The sequence below is a fragment of the Anolis carolinensis genome, chromosome 4 (genome assembly GCF_035594765.1).
Source record: "Anolis carolinensis isolate JA03-04 chromosome 4, rAnoCar3.1.pri, whole genome shotgun sequence".
Lineage (NCBI taxonomy): Eukaryota > Metazoa > Chordata > Lepidosauria > Squamata > Dactyloidae > Anolis > Anolis carolinensis.
The window spans coordinates 146,915,199-146,933,173 of record NC_085844.1 but is presented as its reverse complement, the minus strand read 5'-3'; the positions used below and the strand labels follow the sequence as shown (position 1 = coordinate 146,933,173).

Genomic DNA, 17,975 nt, shown 5'->3' with positions numbered 1-17,975 from the left:
CGAACCGCCAACCTTTGGGTCAGCAAGTTCCGTAGGGGCTCCTGAATATCTCTAGAAAACTCTAGTTTTGTATTAACAGAAAACCTCAATACGTTTATTTTTATTATCACTTCTTGAATAACTCTAGAAGTGATAATAAAAATAAACGTATTGAGGTTTTCTGTTAATCCAAAACTAGGGTTGGCATATAAAAAGGTGGAACTGTAAAGAGATGCAGTTCTGTAGTCCATTTCAGAATTATTTGATCTTTCTTAAACTTCTGTACCATGACCTTTTTAATAGTTTGAAATCTTTATTATAGATTTAAAAAAGCTTACTTTACTGACATCTCCTGGTAACTTTATCTTCTGCACACTTTTAGGATTTGAGATAGGGAAATAGTTGCTAGTGTGGATAATGTTTGAGTTATCCAACAGTCACACATACCAGCTGTAAAAACAAAGCAAATTTTTGGTAATATGATGAAGAAATATATATATTTTTTCATTAGAAGAAAATGTAAATCAAATCTGTGCCTTATCACCCATTCTCAGTGTTTCATATTGAATAATGGAACTGGTCAAATAACTGCCACAATACAATTCCCTTAATGTTGGAATTTGAACTTCAGCCCCACCAAAAAAAAAAAAGGGGGGGGAGGAGAAATTGCTTGGCAAACTGGACTATTTTCACAGTGGCCTTACAACCATCTTCCATTTTACAGCCAACTATTTCTTCCTGATCAAGAAGCCTTTCCCTTTTGAGGAATAATGTTTTCTTCCAACACTATATTGTTGAAATATCTTATGAACTTGACATAAAATTGATACAAAAATAATTCAGAGAATATTTCTTTTTCATTATTTGATTCAGATTATTTTGTTTCATTATATACTGTATATAAAAACGTCAAAAAGAGAAAGAAAAAAGAAGGAAAGAGCGAACAACCAAAACTAGCCTCTCGGTGCATTACAACTATGGCTCAACCCATGTGCTATTAACTGTCCATTTTCAAAAGCACTAATATGGGCCTCAAATGGACCTTTGTAGCCATTAGGCCCAAAAGGTTTTCATACCCTTGTTCTTTTAGAATTACATCTATGATTCAGTTATCACTAAGATTGCATACCAGCTGCATTAAAATGCAACTTGTTCCTGAGTGCATTGCTGATGTGATGCAGCTGTATCTCATTTTTCAATTACAATGTAACGGATCAGTATACTGTGTGCTTTCAAGTCATTTCCAACGTGGCACTAAGCCCCCATCCACACCGACCATTTAATGCCATTCAAAACTAGCTTCAAACTGCAGCAGCTCGACAACAAAAGAAATGCCTTAACAAAGCATCAGTGCTTTGTGGTGCGTGTTACCACCTTCCGGACCTCAAACTGGTTCTAAGATTTTCTATGTAATCTGCACAGTGAAACCACTTTTTGAGTTCTGGTTTGAAACTGCATTAAATGGTCAATGTAGATGTTATCTAAGGCAACCCTATGACTGGGGTTTCTAGCACTGGGAGTGTATGACTCACCCAGTGGGTTTCCGTGGCCGAGTGAAGAATCGAACCCAGGTCTCAAAAGTTGTAACCCTCCTGACTGACCTTGCATTCTGGAAGTTGTAGTTCATCCGCATCCAGACAGCACTGAATCCAGCTGACAATGGATCTGGACCAAACATGGCACATGGACCCAACGTGGCCAACTTCAAATACTGGTGGGGGTGACTGACTCACGATTCTTTGGGATTGTAGTTCACCCATATCCTTATGCATTTTCTAATGGGGATATTCATAAAAAACAAAGACTGGCTTTTTTCTAATAATAGTATTACAAATTACCAAACTGATACTACCTAAAATCCAAAAACAAACAATGGCCTTTTCAAATAACCCAGGCATCACCGCGTACCCAAGCTAGTATATATAAACAGGTAACATGTTGCCACAAGCTAAAACCAGTGTCCTATATTTTCATTTTGGACTTGTTACGGTCAAAAGCTGGGCTACTTAAAGAATTGAGATGAGTGGCACCTTAATTCTTTCCTGAGCATTTTGGAGGAAACCCAGGGAAGAAACGGAATAAATACGCTTTTTCTTTAAAATGGGTGTAATATGAATCCAGAATGATGAAATGCTCTGAAAATAGAAAACAGATATCTTCCAAAAGGGTATTTCAGAGCTGAATTGTTGCAGAAACAAAAGGGTTTTTTTTAGTGAAAGCTGCACCTATCACCTGATCCGCAAATTCTAGCCAAATAATGGCTTTATTGTAGCCTTCTCAAGAAAGAAGCAAGAAAAAGCTAACAAAGAAGGCAGTAGAGTTTAAGGCCCCTTCTATACTACCCTATACAATCCAGATTATCTGTTTTGAACTGGATTATATGGCAGTGTAGACTCATATAATCCAGTTCAAATCAAATATGGATTATCTACTTTGATAATCTGGATTATATGGCAGTGTAGATGAGGCCTGATAAGGGGCTTAAAGGCATTAGGTCTTATCTGATAATGGAAGCTAAACAGGGTCAGCCCGATTAGTACTTGGATGGGAGACCGTAGCCATCACATTTCAAATGAGCCCACTTTCTTCACTGTCCAGCATTCTCGGCTTTTACTGAGGGACCCGGACACAAACTAAAACCCCAAGAAAAGCCTTAAAAAGATAAAATAACTTATCAGGCCGCCGTTAGGCCTGGCAGCACAATTACGCATGAGGTGGCTGAGGGAGGCAGGAGCGATTTGGCCGCTTCACCACGCATCATTGGTACAATCCAGGAAGTGTGTTGCCAGGCCTAATGGCGGCCCGGTAAGTTTTTAACCATTTTCAGGGCTTTTGTAGAGGGTTTTAGGCCCAGAAGGTGCAAGATGGATGTATGGACAGGCCCCAGGGAAGTCCCAGGGCTCTCCGTGGGCCTGTCCATATAGGGCCCATAGCCTGTCAGACCCGGACCTTTCACAAAGGCATGGGTCTAATGGGGTATCTGATTAATCTAATTTCCTGCTTTGTCCCAAAGGGATTTGTTTTTACGTGGGCCATCGTTTGGACACTCCATGTAAAGATGCGGGAGGGTGCGCATTTTGGGTGCTGTCTGGATGCGCCTTATGTGGAGTTGTAGGGCAGGAAAAGTAGATGGAGGAGGCAAAAGAACGGTCTACCTCAGTGTGTCCCAACCTTTAGTTACCCGGGGGCCAATCAAACTTTAGCATAGGAATGTGAGGTTTCAATATGGCCATTATATGGCCGTTTCTTAAAAACTTAAAGCAGTAAGAAAGGTAAATGATTTTTTTCCCCAAATGTTAAATTAAAATATTTTTCTAGTAAGAAGGGCAAGGGTCAACAAAAATGAATTGGTGAGCTACATGTGGCCTGCGGCTCACGGGTTGGACCACACTGGTCTACCTCAAGGCAGCATTCTTGCAACCACCTTGTTTAACATAATTACTAACGATCAGCCACAGCCACCACTCAAAAAGAGCTTTATATATGCTGACCTTGGCCTAACAACACAAGCAAAAGACTTTGAAAACAATTGAAAACCAACTTACTAATGCCCTGAAAGATCTTTCCAGCTACTACAAAGTTAACCACTTGAAACCTGATCCTGCCAAGACACAAGCATGTGCTTTCCACCTATGTAATCATGAAGCCAACAGGAAATTGAGTTACCTGGGAAGGCCAAGAGCTTGAACACTGTTCTCATCCTAAATATCTTGGCGTTACCCGAGACTGAATGCTAACATTTAGGAAACACTGTGCGAACACCAAGCACAAAGTAGCTGCACTGTATAACATCTTATGGAAACTTACTGATGATGCATGGGGTGCAGATCCAAAATTAATAAGAACATCAGCCCTGGCTTTGTCTTACTCAACTGCTGAGTATGCCTGCCCCATTTGGCAGTTGGTTCAAAGGTCGGCGGCTAGGTTACTAACTGGAGCTGCTTACAGGGAACAGTCAACTCCCATTTAAGCAGCTCCACTGGCTGCCGATAACATTCCGAGCCCAATTCAAGGTTCAGGTTATCTATATATATATAAAAGGGTAATGGAATCACGGCACTGGACAAAACAACTAAACTAAACGCTCCACAACCTTGAAAATTGACAGCACAACCTCTCATCCATGCCTCTACGTTCATACAACAAAAAGAAAAGAAAAATTAAGTCTTAGCCACAGCAACGTGTGGCCGGGCACAGCTAGTTACCTATAAATGGTTTGGAACCTATCTTTGTGACTGCCTCCTCCCCTATGAACCTACACGATCTCTAAGATCCTCCGGGGAGGCCCTCCTCTCGCTTCCATCTTCCTCACAGCTACGTCTGTCGGGGACGAGAGAGGGCCTTCTTGGCCGTGGCCCCACGGCTCTGGATTTCCCTCCCCAGGGAGATTAGGTTAGCTCCCTTCCTATCCTCCTTCAGAAAACAACTGAAGACCTGGATGTTCTGGTTGGCCTTTGGTGAGACAGTCGTTAGATAATCAGCTCCAGATGCTATTAATAATGTATCCTGTATTTTATTAAGTGCTTACCTTTTATTCACTTTAATAATTAGTTTATTTTGCACTGCTGCCTTGTTTCCCCACCCATGGAGATGATAGAACTGTACCTGGTGGTTGACTGGTATTATTAACTATTGTTATACCTTCATTTATGTTGTATTATTGTTTTTATTTTTTATATTGTAAATTGTGTTTATATTGTTGTTTATTCTATTTAATGATGTTGCCGGGCTTTGCTTCATGTAAGCTGCCCCGAGTCCCCATGGGGAGATGGTGGCGGGATATAAATAAAGTTTTATTATTATTTATTATAAATCTTCCCATACGAAGCAGGTGAATATAGCATTGAATGAGACATGCAGAATAATCACAGAATGTCTTAAACCTATGCCTGTTCACAGACTCTATAACCTAGCTAGCATTGCCCCCCCCCCCCCCCCCCCCCATGTCCAATGGGAAGTTGCTGCTAATTGTGAGAGAAATAAGGCTGAATACTGTGAAAGTCACCCACTCTCTGGCTACCAGCCTCTTCCCAATACAGTAGAGTCTCACTTATCCAACATAAACGGGCCGGCAGAATGTTGGATAAGCGAATATGTTGGATAATAAGGAGGCATTAAGGAAAAGCCTATTACATCAAATTAGGTTATGATTTTACAAATGAAGCACCAAAACATCATGTTAGACAACAAATTTGGCAGAAAAAGTAGTCCAATACACAGTAATGCTATGTAGTAATTACTGTATTTATGAATTTAGCACCAAAATATCATGATATATTGAAAACATTGACTACAAAAATGCGTTGGATAATCCAGAACGTTGGATAAGCGAGTGTTGGATAAGTGAGACTCTACTGTAGACCCAAATCAAGGAAAAGTTTCATGAGAACCTAAATGTTCCTCGAGCAACAGCAAGAATATCCCTGTGGGGAGCAAAGTCAGGCAATTCCAACTGGATGGCTCCCCACAAGGGTCTTCCTCCAGGGGCAAACCAAGAATGGGCAACCTGGAAGTCCCTGAACAGACTCAGAAGTGGAGTTGGCAGATCAGAAGACAACTTGGCAAAATGGTATGACCTAGAAGAATCCTCCACGTTGTGTGATTGTGGAGCAGAACAAACAACTCAGCATCAATATGCTTGCCCACAATGCCCTGCTTCATGCACAGAGGAAGGACTGTTTAAAACTACAGACAATGCGGTCATTGTTGCCCTTTTTGGTCTACACTTATTTAGCTGCTTGTGCTCCCTTTATTTTATCAGTTTTATACTTATTTATTTATGCAATGCTTTTGACACTAAATAAATAAATACATCCCTAATGGCTCCTGTGTGCCTTGATAGTTCTGGCCCAAACTTCATTATCCAACTTAAAATGCTGTCAAGAGTTTCAGCTATTATATAGCTATATCTTTTATTATTATTATTATTATTATTATTATTATTATTATTATTACTATTATTATTAACTTTGGGTTGCTGTGAGTTTTCTAGGCTGTATGGCCATGTTCCAGAAGCATTCTCTCCTGACGTTTCACCAACATCTATGGCAGGCATCCTCAGAGGTTATGAGATCTATGGGAAACTAGGCCAGCGGGGATTATATATCTGTGGAAGGTCCAGGGTGGGAGAAAGAACTCTTGTCTGTTTGAGGCAGGTGTGAATGTTTCTATTGGCTACCTTGATTAGCATTGAATAGCCTTTCAGCTTCAAGGTCTGACTGCTTCCTGTCAAGGGGAATCTTTTATTGGGAGGTGTTAGCTGGCCCTGATTGATTCATGTGTGGAATTCCTTTGAGTGTTGTTCTTTATTTATTGTCCTGATTTTACCGTTTTTAATACTGGTAGCCAGATTTTGCTCATTTTCATGGTTTCCTCCTTTCTGTTAAAATTGTCTTCATGCTTGTAATAAATATCATTCAAGGGGCTTTATTTATTTACTTTATTTGAAATCCCTAGACTGTGGGGAATTCTGGGAATTGTAGTCCCAAACGAGTCACTTCCCTACACATGTTTATTCCTCTCCAACCGGAACCATAGAGGGACCAGAGAGTTCTAGTTCCGGGGCGTTTGAGAGAGGCCTGGGGTAAACCAGGAAGCGCGCAGGGAGCCACTTCCTTCGCGCACGTTGTTCCCGGGACCCTAAAGGAGAAGGAGCAGGAGGCGGCGAAGATGGTGGCCACTCGTCGGGAAACGCGACGGAGTGACGCCGAGATGGGAAACAAGAAAACCCCGAAGGTGAGGCAGGAGCGCATGCGTGGCGGAGTGGCAGGGAGGGAGGCGGGGGGAGCTGCGCGCGCGGTCTCGCCAGAGTTCTGTCCGGCCTCGTGGGCGCGCGCGGCGGGGTGAGCGCGAGACCGCCTAGCCTCATTTGCAAGCCTGCAGTAGTGCATCCTCTCCCTCCTTTTACCAAAGGCCGACACCAGATTTCCACCGTGCAACGAATGCAGTTTTGACCCCATTTAACCGCCATGGCTCAATGCTATGGAATCATGGGGTGTGTCATTTTACATAAGCCCCTTTCTCCCAAAGAGTGCTGGTACCTTGCAAGCTACAATTCCTAGGATTCTGTAGCACAGAGGATGGATCAACAGTGCCCTTTATTCCAGGATCTGATCCCAGATTGGGTTGCTGTATGGTCACGTTGCCAGAAGCATTATCTCCTGATTTTTCTCCCACATCTATTGCAGGCATCCTCAGAGGTTGTGAGGTCTGTTGGAAACTAGGCAGTTGGGGTTTATATATCTGTGGAAGGTCCAGGGTGGGAGATAGAACTCTTATCTATTGGAGGCAAGTGTGAATGTTTCAATTAAGCACCTTGATTAGCTTTGAAAAGCCTTGCAGCTTCAAAGCCTGGCTGATTCCTGCCTGGGGAATCCTCTGTTAGGATGTGTTAGCTGGCCCTGATTGTTTCATGTCTGGAATTCCCCTGGTTTCAGAGTGTTGTTCTTTATTTACAGATTGACCCCAGATTATCTGGCAGTGTAGGCTCACATAATCCAGTTCAAAGCAGATAATCTGGGGGACCTTCCACACAGCCATATAACCCAGAACATCAAGGCAGAAAATCCCACAAAATCTGCTTTGAACTGGGATATCTGAGTACACACTGCCATATATTCGAGTTCAAAGCAGAAAATATGGGATTTTATTCAGCTGTGTGGAAGGGGCCTGGAATCAGATCCTGGGATATAGGGCAGTGTATTATTTATTTATTTATTTTATTTATATCCTGCTTTATTTCCCCAAAGAGGATTCAAAACGTCTTGACTTGAAAGAATTAGTATACCATTTAAAATATACAAATATGCAAACATAAAAACAGAATTAAACACAAACCGCACTTTTAAAAAATCATAGTTAAATTCCATCAAAAGATAAAAACCATAGCACATACATAAAGCCAGGTATGGACTCACCGTTCAGTGTATGTGTAGATCTAGCCTCAGACATAACAGATAGTGTGGTCAAAGTGTAGATGCTTCCTGCCTGTCCCTTTTAATGGTTGCGTCAATTTCAGATGTCACAAAATCAGGTGACAAGCAGCAGAAATGCCCTCTTCTGCATAATCTTAAAACAAAAAATCCAGTGTTCACTTTAGCAATGAATGCTTTGGATTTGAATTCCCATCATACCCAACTAGCACAACCGATGGTGCTTGTCTGTAGGAGCTCTACCTTGAAAACAATGACTAAATTGGGGAAAGCAGAACTCACCCTTCTGGCTTGGAGTTCTCTGAAGCAGACCCTTGCAGAGATGCTGGCGTCTCATGCCAACCCATGGCTTCCTTTGCCCAGTTTGGTGGAGCTTCTTCCTGTTTCTCAGAAAGCAGAGTGTGCAGGTCCCCTTTAACGTGTTGGTTGGCTGTGAGCAGTGCTTTGAAACCACTTGGTCTGACCACTGCAGTAGGGTTGCATTGCAGCGTGGAAATGGGAGGTTGCCTCTCTCGCCCAATCGCTGCAAACTGCAGGGAAGCCACACATGACACAAGGGTCTACGCCAGTCATTGCATCCATAGAAACAGCCCAGGAGGAGCTTATGCAACATGATTGTGCTCTCTTTCCTCCCACTAAAGTCTTGTCATGATGTGGACTTCACCTTGTAAGTAATTGTCATTCTATGCAAGAATCATTGTACACTGGGCTGATTTGATTTTTTTCATTGTCTTGCGATCCAGTGAACTATGGTGATGGCATGTCTATTGTCTCTCTTTGTAATATATAATAAGGGTTTTAGCTGTTGATAAGTTCTAACTTATTTGAGTTTCCAGTGATTTGTTACTGTCCTGTCTGTTCTGTGGCAGGGAGGTAGTTCCAGAAAGGGGGAAAAGGTATGAAAATAGAAGTACAGTCGGCCTTCCACATGTGATTCTGTGGTCATCTTCTGCCAGATGTTCTCTGGAAGACCTAGAGATTTCTAGAGAATTGTTCTTTCGTGTTATAAATTTTTTTTTAAAAAAAAGTTTGTTTTTTCACTTTTGCTGGGATCCTGTGCCCCAAACCCCAATGAATATGGAAGGCTGACTGTTTAGTCCTTTCTGTGTATAATACTCCCTCTGGGATGCTTGGAATTGCAGTATTAGACCAAAATTATGGTATAATGATGTTTTGAAGAAATTTTATGTTCTCTGAAGAAATTCAGAGAAGATGGGGGCAGACGAGATTATAGATTAGACAAAGGCCCCATCCATACTTCCATTATAATGCAGATTGAACTGCATTTTATGGTCAGTGTAAAAAGGTAAAGGTTTCCTCTTGACATTAAGTCTAGTTGTGTCTGACTCTGGGAGGTGGTCCTCATCTTCATTTCTAAGCCGAAGAGCTGGCGTTTTCCTTAGACACCTCCAAAGTCATGTGGCAGGTATGACTGCATGGAGCACTGTTACTTTCCCGCCAGAGCGGTACCTATTGATCTATTCACATTTGTATGTTTTTGAACTGCTAGGTTGGCAGAAGCTGGGGCTATCAGCAGGAACCCACCCCGCTCCCTGGATTCGAATCACCAACCTTTTTGGTCAGCATGTTCAGCAGTTCAGCGGTTTAACCCACTGTGCTACTGGGGTTTCCATAGTCAGTGTAGTGTTATATAGTTCAGTTTAACTACTTTGAACTGGATTATATGAGTCAGTACCGACCATATAATGTAGTTCAATCTGCATTATAATGGCAGTGTAGATGGGATCAGAGTCGCTAAAAACTACGATAAAGACTGGAGAACAGGGCAGGATCCTCCTGCCTTCATGCAGGGAGAGCCACAGGAAAAGGAGACACAGAAACGGACTTTCAGATGTCTCACAATCAGTGGCTACATAAGTAATGCCAGCTCTATAAAACTCATTGATCTTTTCTTACTTCATTGTTTAGAATTTAAAAATGTAGAATTGTGCAAGTTTCTCTTTTCATCCCGTTAAGTGGCTATCAGAGAGTTTTTTAAATTTCTAATAAGCTTTTCTTTTTTCCTTCCCCCTTTTTCAGAAATTTGGTGACTGAAAGCACCATATACTTTTTTTGTAGTCCCAGGATTCTTGGCCATCATCTAGTCCATGACTCTCAACCAGAAGCTTTTCCAGAACTAGTTGCTACATAGGGAACGCTGTAGCCACAGTATTTTGGACTTTGCTGCACTTAGGATTCATCTACTTTGTAGAATTAATGCAGATTCACACCACTTTAACTGTCATGGCTCAGTGCTATGGAATCATGGGAGTTGTAGTCTTACATAGTCTTTAGTCTTCTCTGCCAGAGATTGCTGGTGCTCTACAGACTACAACTTCCATGATTCTATAGCATCAAGCTATGACAGTTGTCCCAAACCGCATTAATTCTACAGAAAAAGGTGACCTTATGTCTGCTTTTACCATCCTGCTGAAACATTTGCTTTAATTTGTGTTCCTTTCCTAATATCAGCTCACAGCCAGCTCTGAAAACAATTGGTGTTTCTGAAGGAATCTTGGAAGTATGTTACATCAAAGAAACATCAGAATATAGTCAGTTATCCCCATTTGCAAGTTTAACTGTAGTCGATTTGATTTTTTGTGGAGTTGATAATAGTTTTTTGTAGGAAAGGAATCTTTATCCTCCAGTTCTATGAGGGTTGAATGAAAAATAATGCCTCCACCTTCGTAACTCCTCAACAGATGGCAGTACTGGTATGTGGCAGGTTCTGGCTTGTTCAGTAGACTCTCCTCTACTGTTCCATTTGGCAGGAAGCCTCAGCATTGAACGGTTGTGTTGTTAAGGTGCGAAGTATGGAACCCTGCGCAGACCGTCGGTCAATGCAACTTAAGCAACGTGCAGTCACTGAATTCTTGACAGCAGAAGGTGTCACCCCAAAGGAGATTCATCAGAGAATGCAAGCTGTTTATGGTGATTGTGTTGATGTGAGTACTGTGCATTGTTGGGCGAGTAAGTTTAAAGATATTGAGGTGGGAACATCTGACTTATGTGACAAACAAAGTGTTGGACGTCCTGTGACAGCAACTAGCGAGTTTCACAAGCAAAAGTTTGACAGATTGATTCAGGATGATGGTTGTATCACTCAGAGAGAAATTTCAAGCATAATCAGCATTTCACAAGAACATGTGAGCCACATTATTGCTTTGCTTGGCTATTGGAAGATCTGTGCACGATGGCTACTGTGAGACGCTGGTTGCGGAAACAGAATGTCGACTTCTTCTGTGAAGGCTTCGGAAAACTTGTTCATGATTGGCAGAAATGTATCCAATTGCCTGGTGATTATGTGGAAAAGTAAATAGTGGAATTAAAGAGCACATTCTAAGGATTATTTCTGCGTTTGATTTATTAAATATTCCCATCCAAACCGAAGTAACGAAGGTGGAGGCATTACTTTTCATTCAACCCTCGTATGTTCAACTTTCACTGGAGTATGTAGTGGAGAACCTAGATATTTCTAGAGAGATGTTGTTTCAGGTTTTAAAAAAGTAGTACTTTGTTTATTTGTGTGGAGGACTGACTGTAATTCACTTTCATCAATGTAATAAATTCCTGTAGAACAGTGGCGGGAATCAGATGACTTCAAATTTTCTCGAACTGCAGTTCCCAGCCTTCCTTACTGTTGGCTGAGCTGAAGTGGCTGTCCAGCTACAAACAGCATATAATTGAAGCCTTTAAATAGAGGAATGTAGTAGGCATCAAGAAAAGCATGTTAAGCTTATTATAATCATTCCCTGTCCATCACTGTATGGTCTAAGAAGGAAGGCTGTTTCAGAAATCCCTGATATGGCTAAAGGTTCAGTTATAAAAAGTTTGTATAGGCAAGCTGAAGCTAGACTGGATTACTGTGCAGGTTGGGGTGATGTTCACAATTTATAATAGCAAGTTGATTAAAAAGTCAAGATGATTCAGAATGTAAGATTGTAGGGACTTTAATAGCTTTTATAGTTATTTGCGACCATTATGGTTTGCATGCTACTGACATATTTTTCGTTGTTACAGAAGACCTCAAGGGAAGACAGTGCATCTTTGAGGACAACGAGGAGCAGAAGTAGAATGAATTCCTTCACAAATGACAATTCTGAGAAAACAAAATCATTGGAAATGAAACTGGATTTGGAAGGACCTCCGAAGGAGGAAACAGCTCAAAATAAGAGCAAAGCAGTCACCGTAGTTGCTGAATTTCATGGGGATGGAGATATTTCTGAAGCAGAATCGAACTGTTCTTCCGTGTCAAGTGCTCAGGCGCCGTTTGTCAGAGTAACAAGGAGGAGGCAAATTGTAATTCCCTCTCAGTCAGAACTGCCAGCTAAAAACAGGCAAAGCAAGAAAGCTCTTCAAGGTGAAGGAAGTAGATGTCAAAATGATGATGATGTTGGTGTATCTGAATCAGAATCATGTTCTTCCGCTGTTTCAGTAGAAAGGCGTCAACCTGTTGCAAGAATGACTAGAAGCAGCCGTCTAGCCAAGGCTCATGTTTCACCAGTATGTGAAGCCCAAAAGGAAGAGGTTTCAGATGCAGAATCATGGTGCTCAGGGCTTTCTGGAGAACCAGTTGTTCATCTTAAACGGATAACAAGGAGCATGCAACCGAGAGTGCAAATTGAAACACCACTGAAAATTGAAAGAAAAAGGGAAGATGTAGTGGCAGAAGGGAAAGTGCCTGAGCATGTGATGACATCCCAGGCAGTAGTAATGTCTGATGAAGAACAGTCAACAAAATCTGATTCAGAACCAGACCAAGCGCCTCTCTCATCTCATCAAATAAAGGAGCAACCCAGCCCCTCGAAAGCAAAGTACAGTTCTGCAACTGTTGACAACAGTGATCGGAAAGAGTTGGTCTCAAGCAGCCCTAAAAAAGTGGCAAGCAAATACATTAATGAGTTATCTAAAAAAGAACAACCAATCGATAACAGTTATGAATTTGTGCGCAGTGCAGAGGTAAAAGTAAGCCGGAAACGAGATAGAAGGAAAACAGATACAAAACAAGTGTCTGATGATATATATGAAATAGCAGAAAGCCCAGAGGAAGTGTGTGATCAAATCTTAGAAAAATTAGATATGGCAACTGAAATCAAGTCTCCTATAAAATATCAAGAAATGTTGTCAAGTGGCCACAGAAACTCTGGTCAGTTTGATATGTCCCCAAGATGGGCATCCTCAAGAAAAAATGAAAGCAATGCCGAATCTCCAAAGTTGGACACCAGGAGAATTACCCAGAACTCTTTGCTTCAGGAAGAAGAAATCATAGAAATAGACGAGCCATGTAAAGTAGATAGCTTGGAAAAAGGTAGTATCTCACCACACACTATTGAAAGCAGTGATGATGACTGTAGGATTTCAGTCATGAATATAGACAGTGACACAAGTCCAGAGGAGTCAGTGGCTGACTCCTCTTCAGGTGTAAACAAAACAATGGATCCTGAAAATGCATTCACTGTGTCGCTTCTTACAAGTGATGAGAGTGATGACTCTGAAAACAGTGATTTAGAAGAAATGGCTAAAGAGGAAACTACTTCTGATAATCAAAACACATTGGACAGATATCACAGTGAAGGACTTTTTGTCATTGATAAAACTCCTGGGCTGGACTCCAGCAAGCCATACTATTTGGAAGAGAAGGATGCGGTAGATGATGAACGGAGCAAGGAATCATCCGAATTTGAAGACAGCGAGGAGGAGGAGTCTATTGACAAGAATAAGAATCAATTAAATGTGAACAATAAGTTGTAAGTGTCAATAGGATATCAGTCATGGGGCGTGCTTTGAAATTGTGTCAGAAATAATACTTCAAAGGCCAAAGAAGAATATTAATAGTCTAGCAATAAGCAAGTTCTAGGGCTTTTGTCAGGGAATTGTTGCCAGGATAAAAAGCAGGTTGTGGCCCCAAAGATTTACCTGGGAGTTCTTAATGGTTTCAGCTGCCATATGGTTCCCCTCTGTCTTGAGATTATGTAGTCAGTAGAAGATTTAAAAATGAGCTATCTGTTTCTGTTCAGACTGAATAGAAGGGGTTAAGAGTTGATTGTATATTTCATGCCCCATGGAAAGGAGCTATAAGTATGTAAGCTTAACCCACATTCTGAACTTTTGCTTTTGTTTGTGTCCATTTAAAGAATATTTTCTGAATTTTTCTTGTGATAGAAGATTGCAAGTGTCCACATCTTATTGCTTATTGATATTCACAAGTAACTCATTCTTTCTCTTTTAGTTTATCGTTATCAAGCAGAATTGATCCCGGCCTGGACATCAAACAGCTTGGGGGTTTATATATTAGTTTTGATGCAGGAAAAAAGAAATCTGGTTCTCACAGAGTCGTGCCACTAAAGGAGAAAAAGAAAGATGAGGTAAACTACAAACATACCACTATAAAATAGAAATCTGTAAACAAACCTTAAATGCTGATTTGTGGTAGATTTTGTTCAGCAAAATAGAGAGGTTGAGAGTTAGAAGAGACAAGTTTGGAACATGAAAGCGCTTTGAGAAATGAGCACCTGAATCTTTGACAAAAGAATCACGTTAGGCCAATTTCAAACAGTATGCGTGCGACGCTATATCCTGAAACTATATCCTGGTGTTGCTACTTTTTTTGTGATGCCGCTGCTTTAGTTTAATATTCAACTGTTGATTGTTTTCTAGTGATTCTGTCCAATGTTTTGGTGCTAGCCATTTTGTTACTGAGTTTGTTACCCCCAGTGAGTTTTATTGCCTTTAATATAACTCTGTTTTCCACATCACTTAACATGCCTTTTTCTTGTTGTCTGCATAGTGTTGCATGGTAGATAATACCCTACTGAAATCAAACTTCTCTTTACAGCTTTTGCAGAAGAGTATCATAACTCCAGGTTTTGAAAAAAAAGAATGTATTCCACCTTTAAAGGAATCTCTTCATCAGCTAAAGAAGCAGCGTAGGGTGAGTGGACTGTAACTAACACGATGGAAATGTTTTATATATTTTGAAAACAGCCATAACATAGAATTGTAAGGGGTAGGATAACCTTGTTGTTATACATACAGCTTCTGATGCTTTTGATTAACTGGTTTTATCACGTAAAAGTTGCATGCTGCAAGTTGCTTCTGGTGTATGAGAATCAGCCATCTACAAAGACATTGCCCAGGGGATGCCCAGATGTGTCACTATCCTGCGGGGAGGCTTCTCTCATGTTTCAGCAAGCGAGAGTCCAAAAGTGGCAGGTTAAAACCTGGAACCTCAATCAATGGCTGACAACAGATGAGAAACTCCCCCTGGGCACACAGAAGACTGGGTAACTTGGAAGGCGCTGAACAGACTGCGCTCTGACACCACGAAATGCAGAGCCAATCTTAAGAAATGGGACTTCAAAGTGGAGTCCACGACATACGAATGTGGAGAAGAGCAAACCACAGACCACTTACTACAAGGCAGCCTGAACCCTGCCACATGCACAAGGGAGGACCTTCTTACAGCGACACCAGCGGCACTCCCAAATGGCGAGCTTCTGGTCAAAGGAAATTTAGTATAATGTCAAGTTTGTAACTTTGCTTGTGGTTTTTCTGTACATTGTAATGATATTAATTAGCTTCTAACATAATAAATAAGTAAAAATCACATAAAAGTACAGTAATAACAAGTTGACAAGTTTTGATGCTTCCTATACAGGCAGAGAGAGCAAAAACAACAGGCAGTGGCTGGTTTGGTATGAAAGCTCCAGAAATGACTGAAGAATTAAAAAATGACCTTAATGCTCTGAAGATGAGGAAAGCCATAGATCCTAAACGATTTTATAAAAAGAATGATAGAGAAGGACCCCCCAAATACTTTCAGGTAAGAAAAGTGAAGCTTATAATTGTGTATTTGTATGTATGTTTTTTGTAATCAGTAGCTAAAGTGTGAAGCGAAGGTAAACAAGCCAGAGGTTTACTTGTTTCACCTTTGTTTGAACTTAATTTCTGTAAAGTTCATTGCTATAACAGCTTTAGGAGTCTCCATTTGTGGTGAAGCCAAATAAAATCATTTTGTTAATTAAGTTTTCATTTCATTTATTTTGAAACATTCCCTGGTTATTGAGTTTTTCACTAAGTGAAGGAATTGTGTTTCCAGCTGGAACTATGGAATGGCAGGCCTCTTTTCCCAATACACTCTGTTCAATTTCTCTTCCCGGCACTTTCTGTCTTTAACCAAAGATGAGGAAGCATTCCACAACCGTTGAGCATAACCAGTCCTCTTTGAACCGTTTTCCTGTTTAATTTTTAAAAAATGTACTTCTTCAAACCTTGGGTTCCCTCCCAAGCCAGCTGATATCCCTTTTGTGCACAAATTCTACAATTTTAGCTATGGGCTATGAGCAGACAATGTGTATGATATTCTAGATTTCACGGCCCAGTCAGAAACACATAGCACTGCATTTCTTCTCTTTTCTTAGGTGGGCACTGTGGTGGATTCTCCAGTAGACTTCTATCATGCCCGAATTCCAAAGAAAGAGAGGAAGAAGACCATTGTAGAAGAACTTCTAGCAGATTCTGAGTTTAGAAGGTATGTATCATCCACTTCCCTTGCAAATTTCTTAAAAACATTGTATCATGTAAATTGATACATTCAGATGAATACAGTGGATATCTAAAAGACCACCATCTTCCAATACAATCCTGTCTATACACTCACCACATTCAACATGCATGTTCTGCTATGCAGTGCAAGACTTCTAGAAGCACAGTTGGTTGCGATGGAAGGAAAGGCCTCTCCTAACAATGAGATCATTGTTTCTCTAAAGCATGGGCAGATGGGTGCCTTTTAGCTAAGCTTCAGGGCTGTAGTTAACAACTTGGGTCATTGTGAAGTAATTATTTCTCTGCCTTTAAACCAGTGGTTCCCAACCTTTGGGCCTCCAGGTGTTTTGGACTTCAGCTACCAGAAATCGCAGCCAGCTTACCAGCTCTTAGGAACGGTGGAGCTGAAGTCCAAAACACCTGGAGGCCCAAAGGTTGGGAACCACTGCTTTAAACTGATTTCATTTAATCTTCGCTTGGTTTTACTGTATATTTTAGTAATATGAGATGAATTTTTTTTAAATGTTGCATGTTTTTCTGATGACTCTTAGCAGTTATTCATTTAGAAAGAAAAACAAGGTAGCAGTTCTTACATTTGAAAAACAAATAAGCTTCATGGTTGTATAAGCATAAAAAAAGTAAACCACAAAAATGAAAGATATTTGATCCCTAGGTGAGGTCAAAGAGACAAAACTTCTCACCAGTGCTTCCTCCCAGCTTCTTGCACTCAGATACACTTTCAGTGAAAAAGATGCAATCATGTAGCTGTCATAGTTCCTAATTGCTGCAATGAAGTGACACTGATTTTACTGTAAATCTCCTCGTGTTAATTTTTCCGCCTTCTGTTTTTGATGTACTCTACTCATACTTCTCTCATTCAGGTACAATAAAAGGAAGTACCAAGACATCATTGCTGAAAAGGCAGCCCTTGCAGCAGGCAAGAAACACCGAAAGAAGAAGAAATTTCACAAATAACTTCTGAACAATAATAAATGAATTTTCAACGTTAATATTAATGGTGAACCGAGGCTGAGGTTTTTCATATCAGCTGTAAAGGGACAAGACTGGCCCGGGTTTTCCAACACTATAGATGACTAATAAAAGTATGCAATAGGGGTGTCGGAATTAAAGAACAGAGAAAAGTAACGCTATGAAATTTCAAAATTTTAATATAAATGTTCAGTTTCAATGATCACTTTAAATTATACATGTACAATCAGGCCCACATTTGCATCCATGGATTCCACCACCCATAGCTTAAAAATAGTATTCCCCCCCCCCCCCCCAAGCAGCAAACTGATCATGCTTTTTATGTAAGGAACACCATTTTACTCTGCCATTGCATATAATGAGACTTGACTATCCGAGTATCTTGGTATCCACAGAGGGTCCTGGAACCCAACTCCAGCAGATACCAAGGGCTCTCTGTATAAACATACAGACTCTGACACCTAACTAGGTAAGGTTAACCTAACTGACATTAAGTCCAGCCGTGTCCGACTCTGGGGGTTGGTGTTCATC

General features: G+C 40.8%; 1 protein-coding gene across 3 annotated transcripts; it reads left to right on the top strand.

Moving 5' to 3' along the window:
• Window positions 1-6,521: 6,521 nt before the first annotated feature.
• Window positions 6,522-17,464, top strand: dnttip2 (deoxynucleotidyltransferase terminal interacting protein 2). Of its 3 annotated transcripts, XM_062977962.1 has the most exons (8): window positions 8,453-8,577; window positions 10,682-10,855; window positions 11,931-13,657; window positions 14,140-14,275; window positions 14,746-14,841; window positions 15,568-15,732; window positions 16,331-16,440; window positions 17,336-17,464. In XM_062977962.1, the coding sequence occupies exons 2-8, from the start codon at window positions 10,724-10,726 to the stop codon at window positions 17,427-17,429; spliced, it is 2,460 nt and encodes an 819-aa protein (XP_062834032.1). In that variant the 5' UTR covers window positions 8,453-8,577; window positions 10,682-10,723; the 3' UTR covers window positions 17,430-17,464. The 3 variants fall into 3 exon arrangements, with proteins under 3 accessions (XP_003220103.2, XP_008107385.2, XP_062834032.1); XM_003220055.4 differs by lacking the exons at window positions 8,453-8,577; window positions 10,682-10,855 and adding an exon at window positions 6,522-6,714; XM_008109178.3 differs by lacking the exon at window positions 10,682-10,855 and having other exon boundaries at window positions 8,439-8,577.
• The last annotated feature ends 511 nt before the right edge of the window (window positions 17,465-17,975 follow it).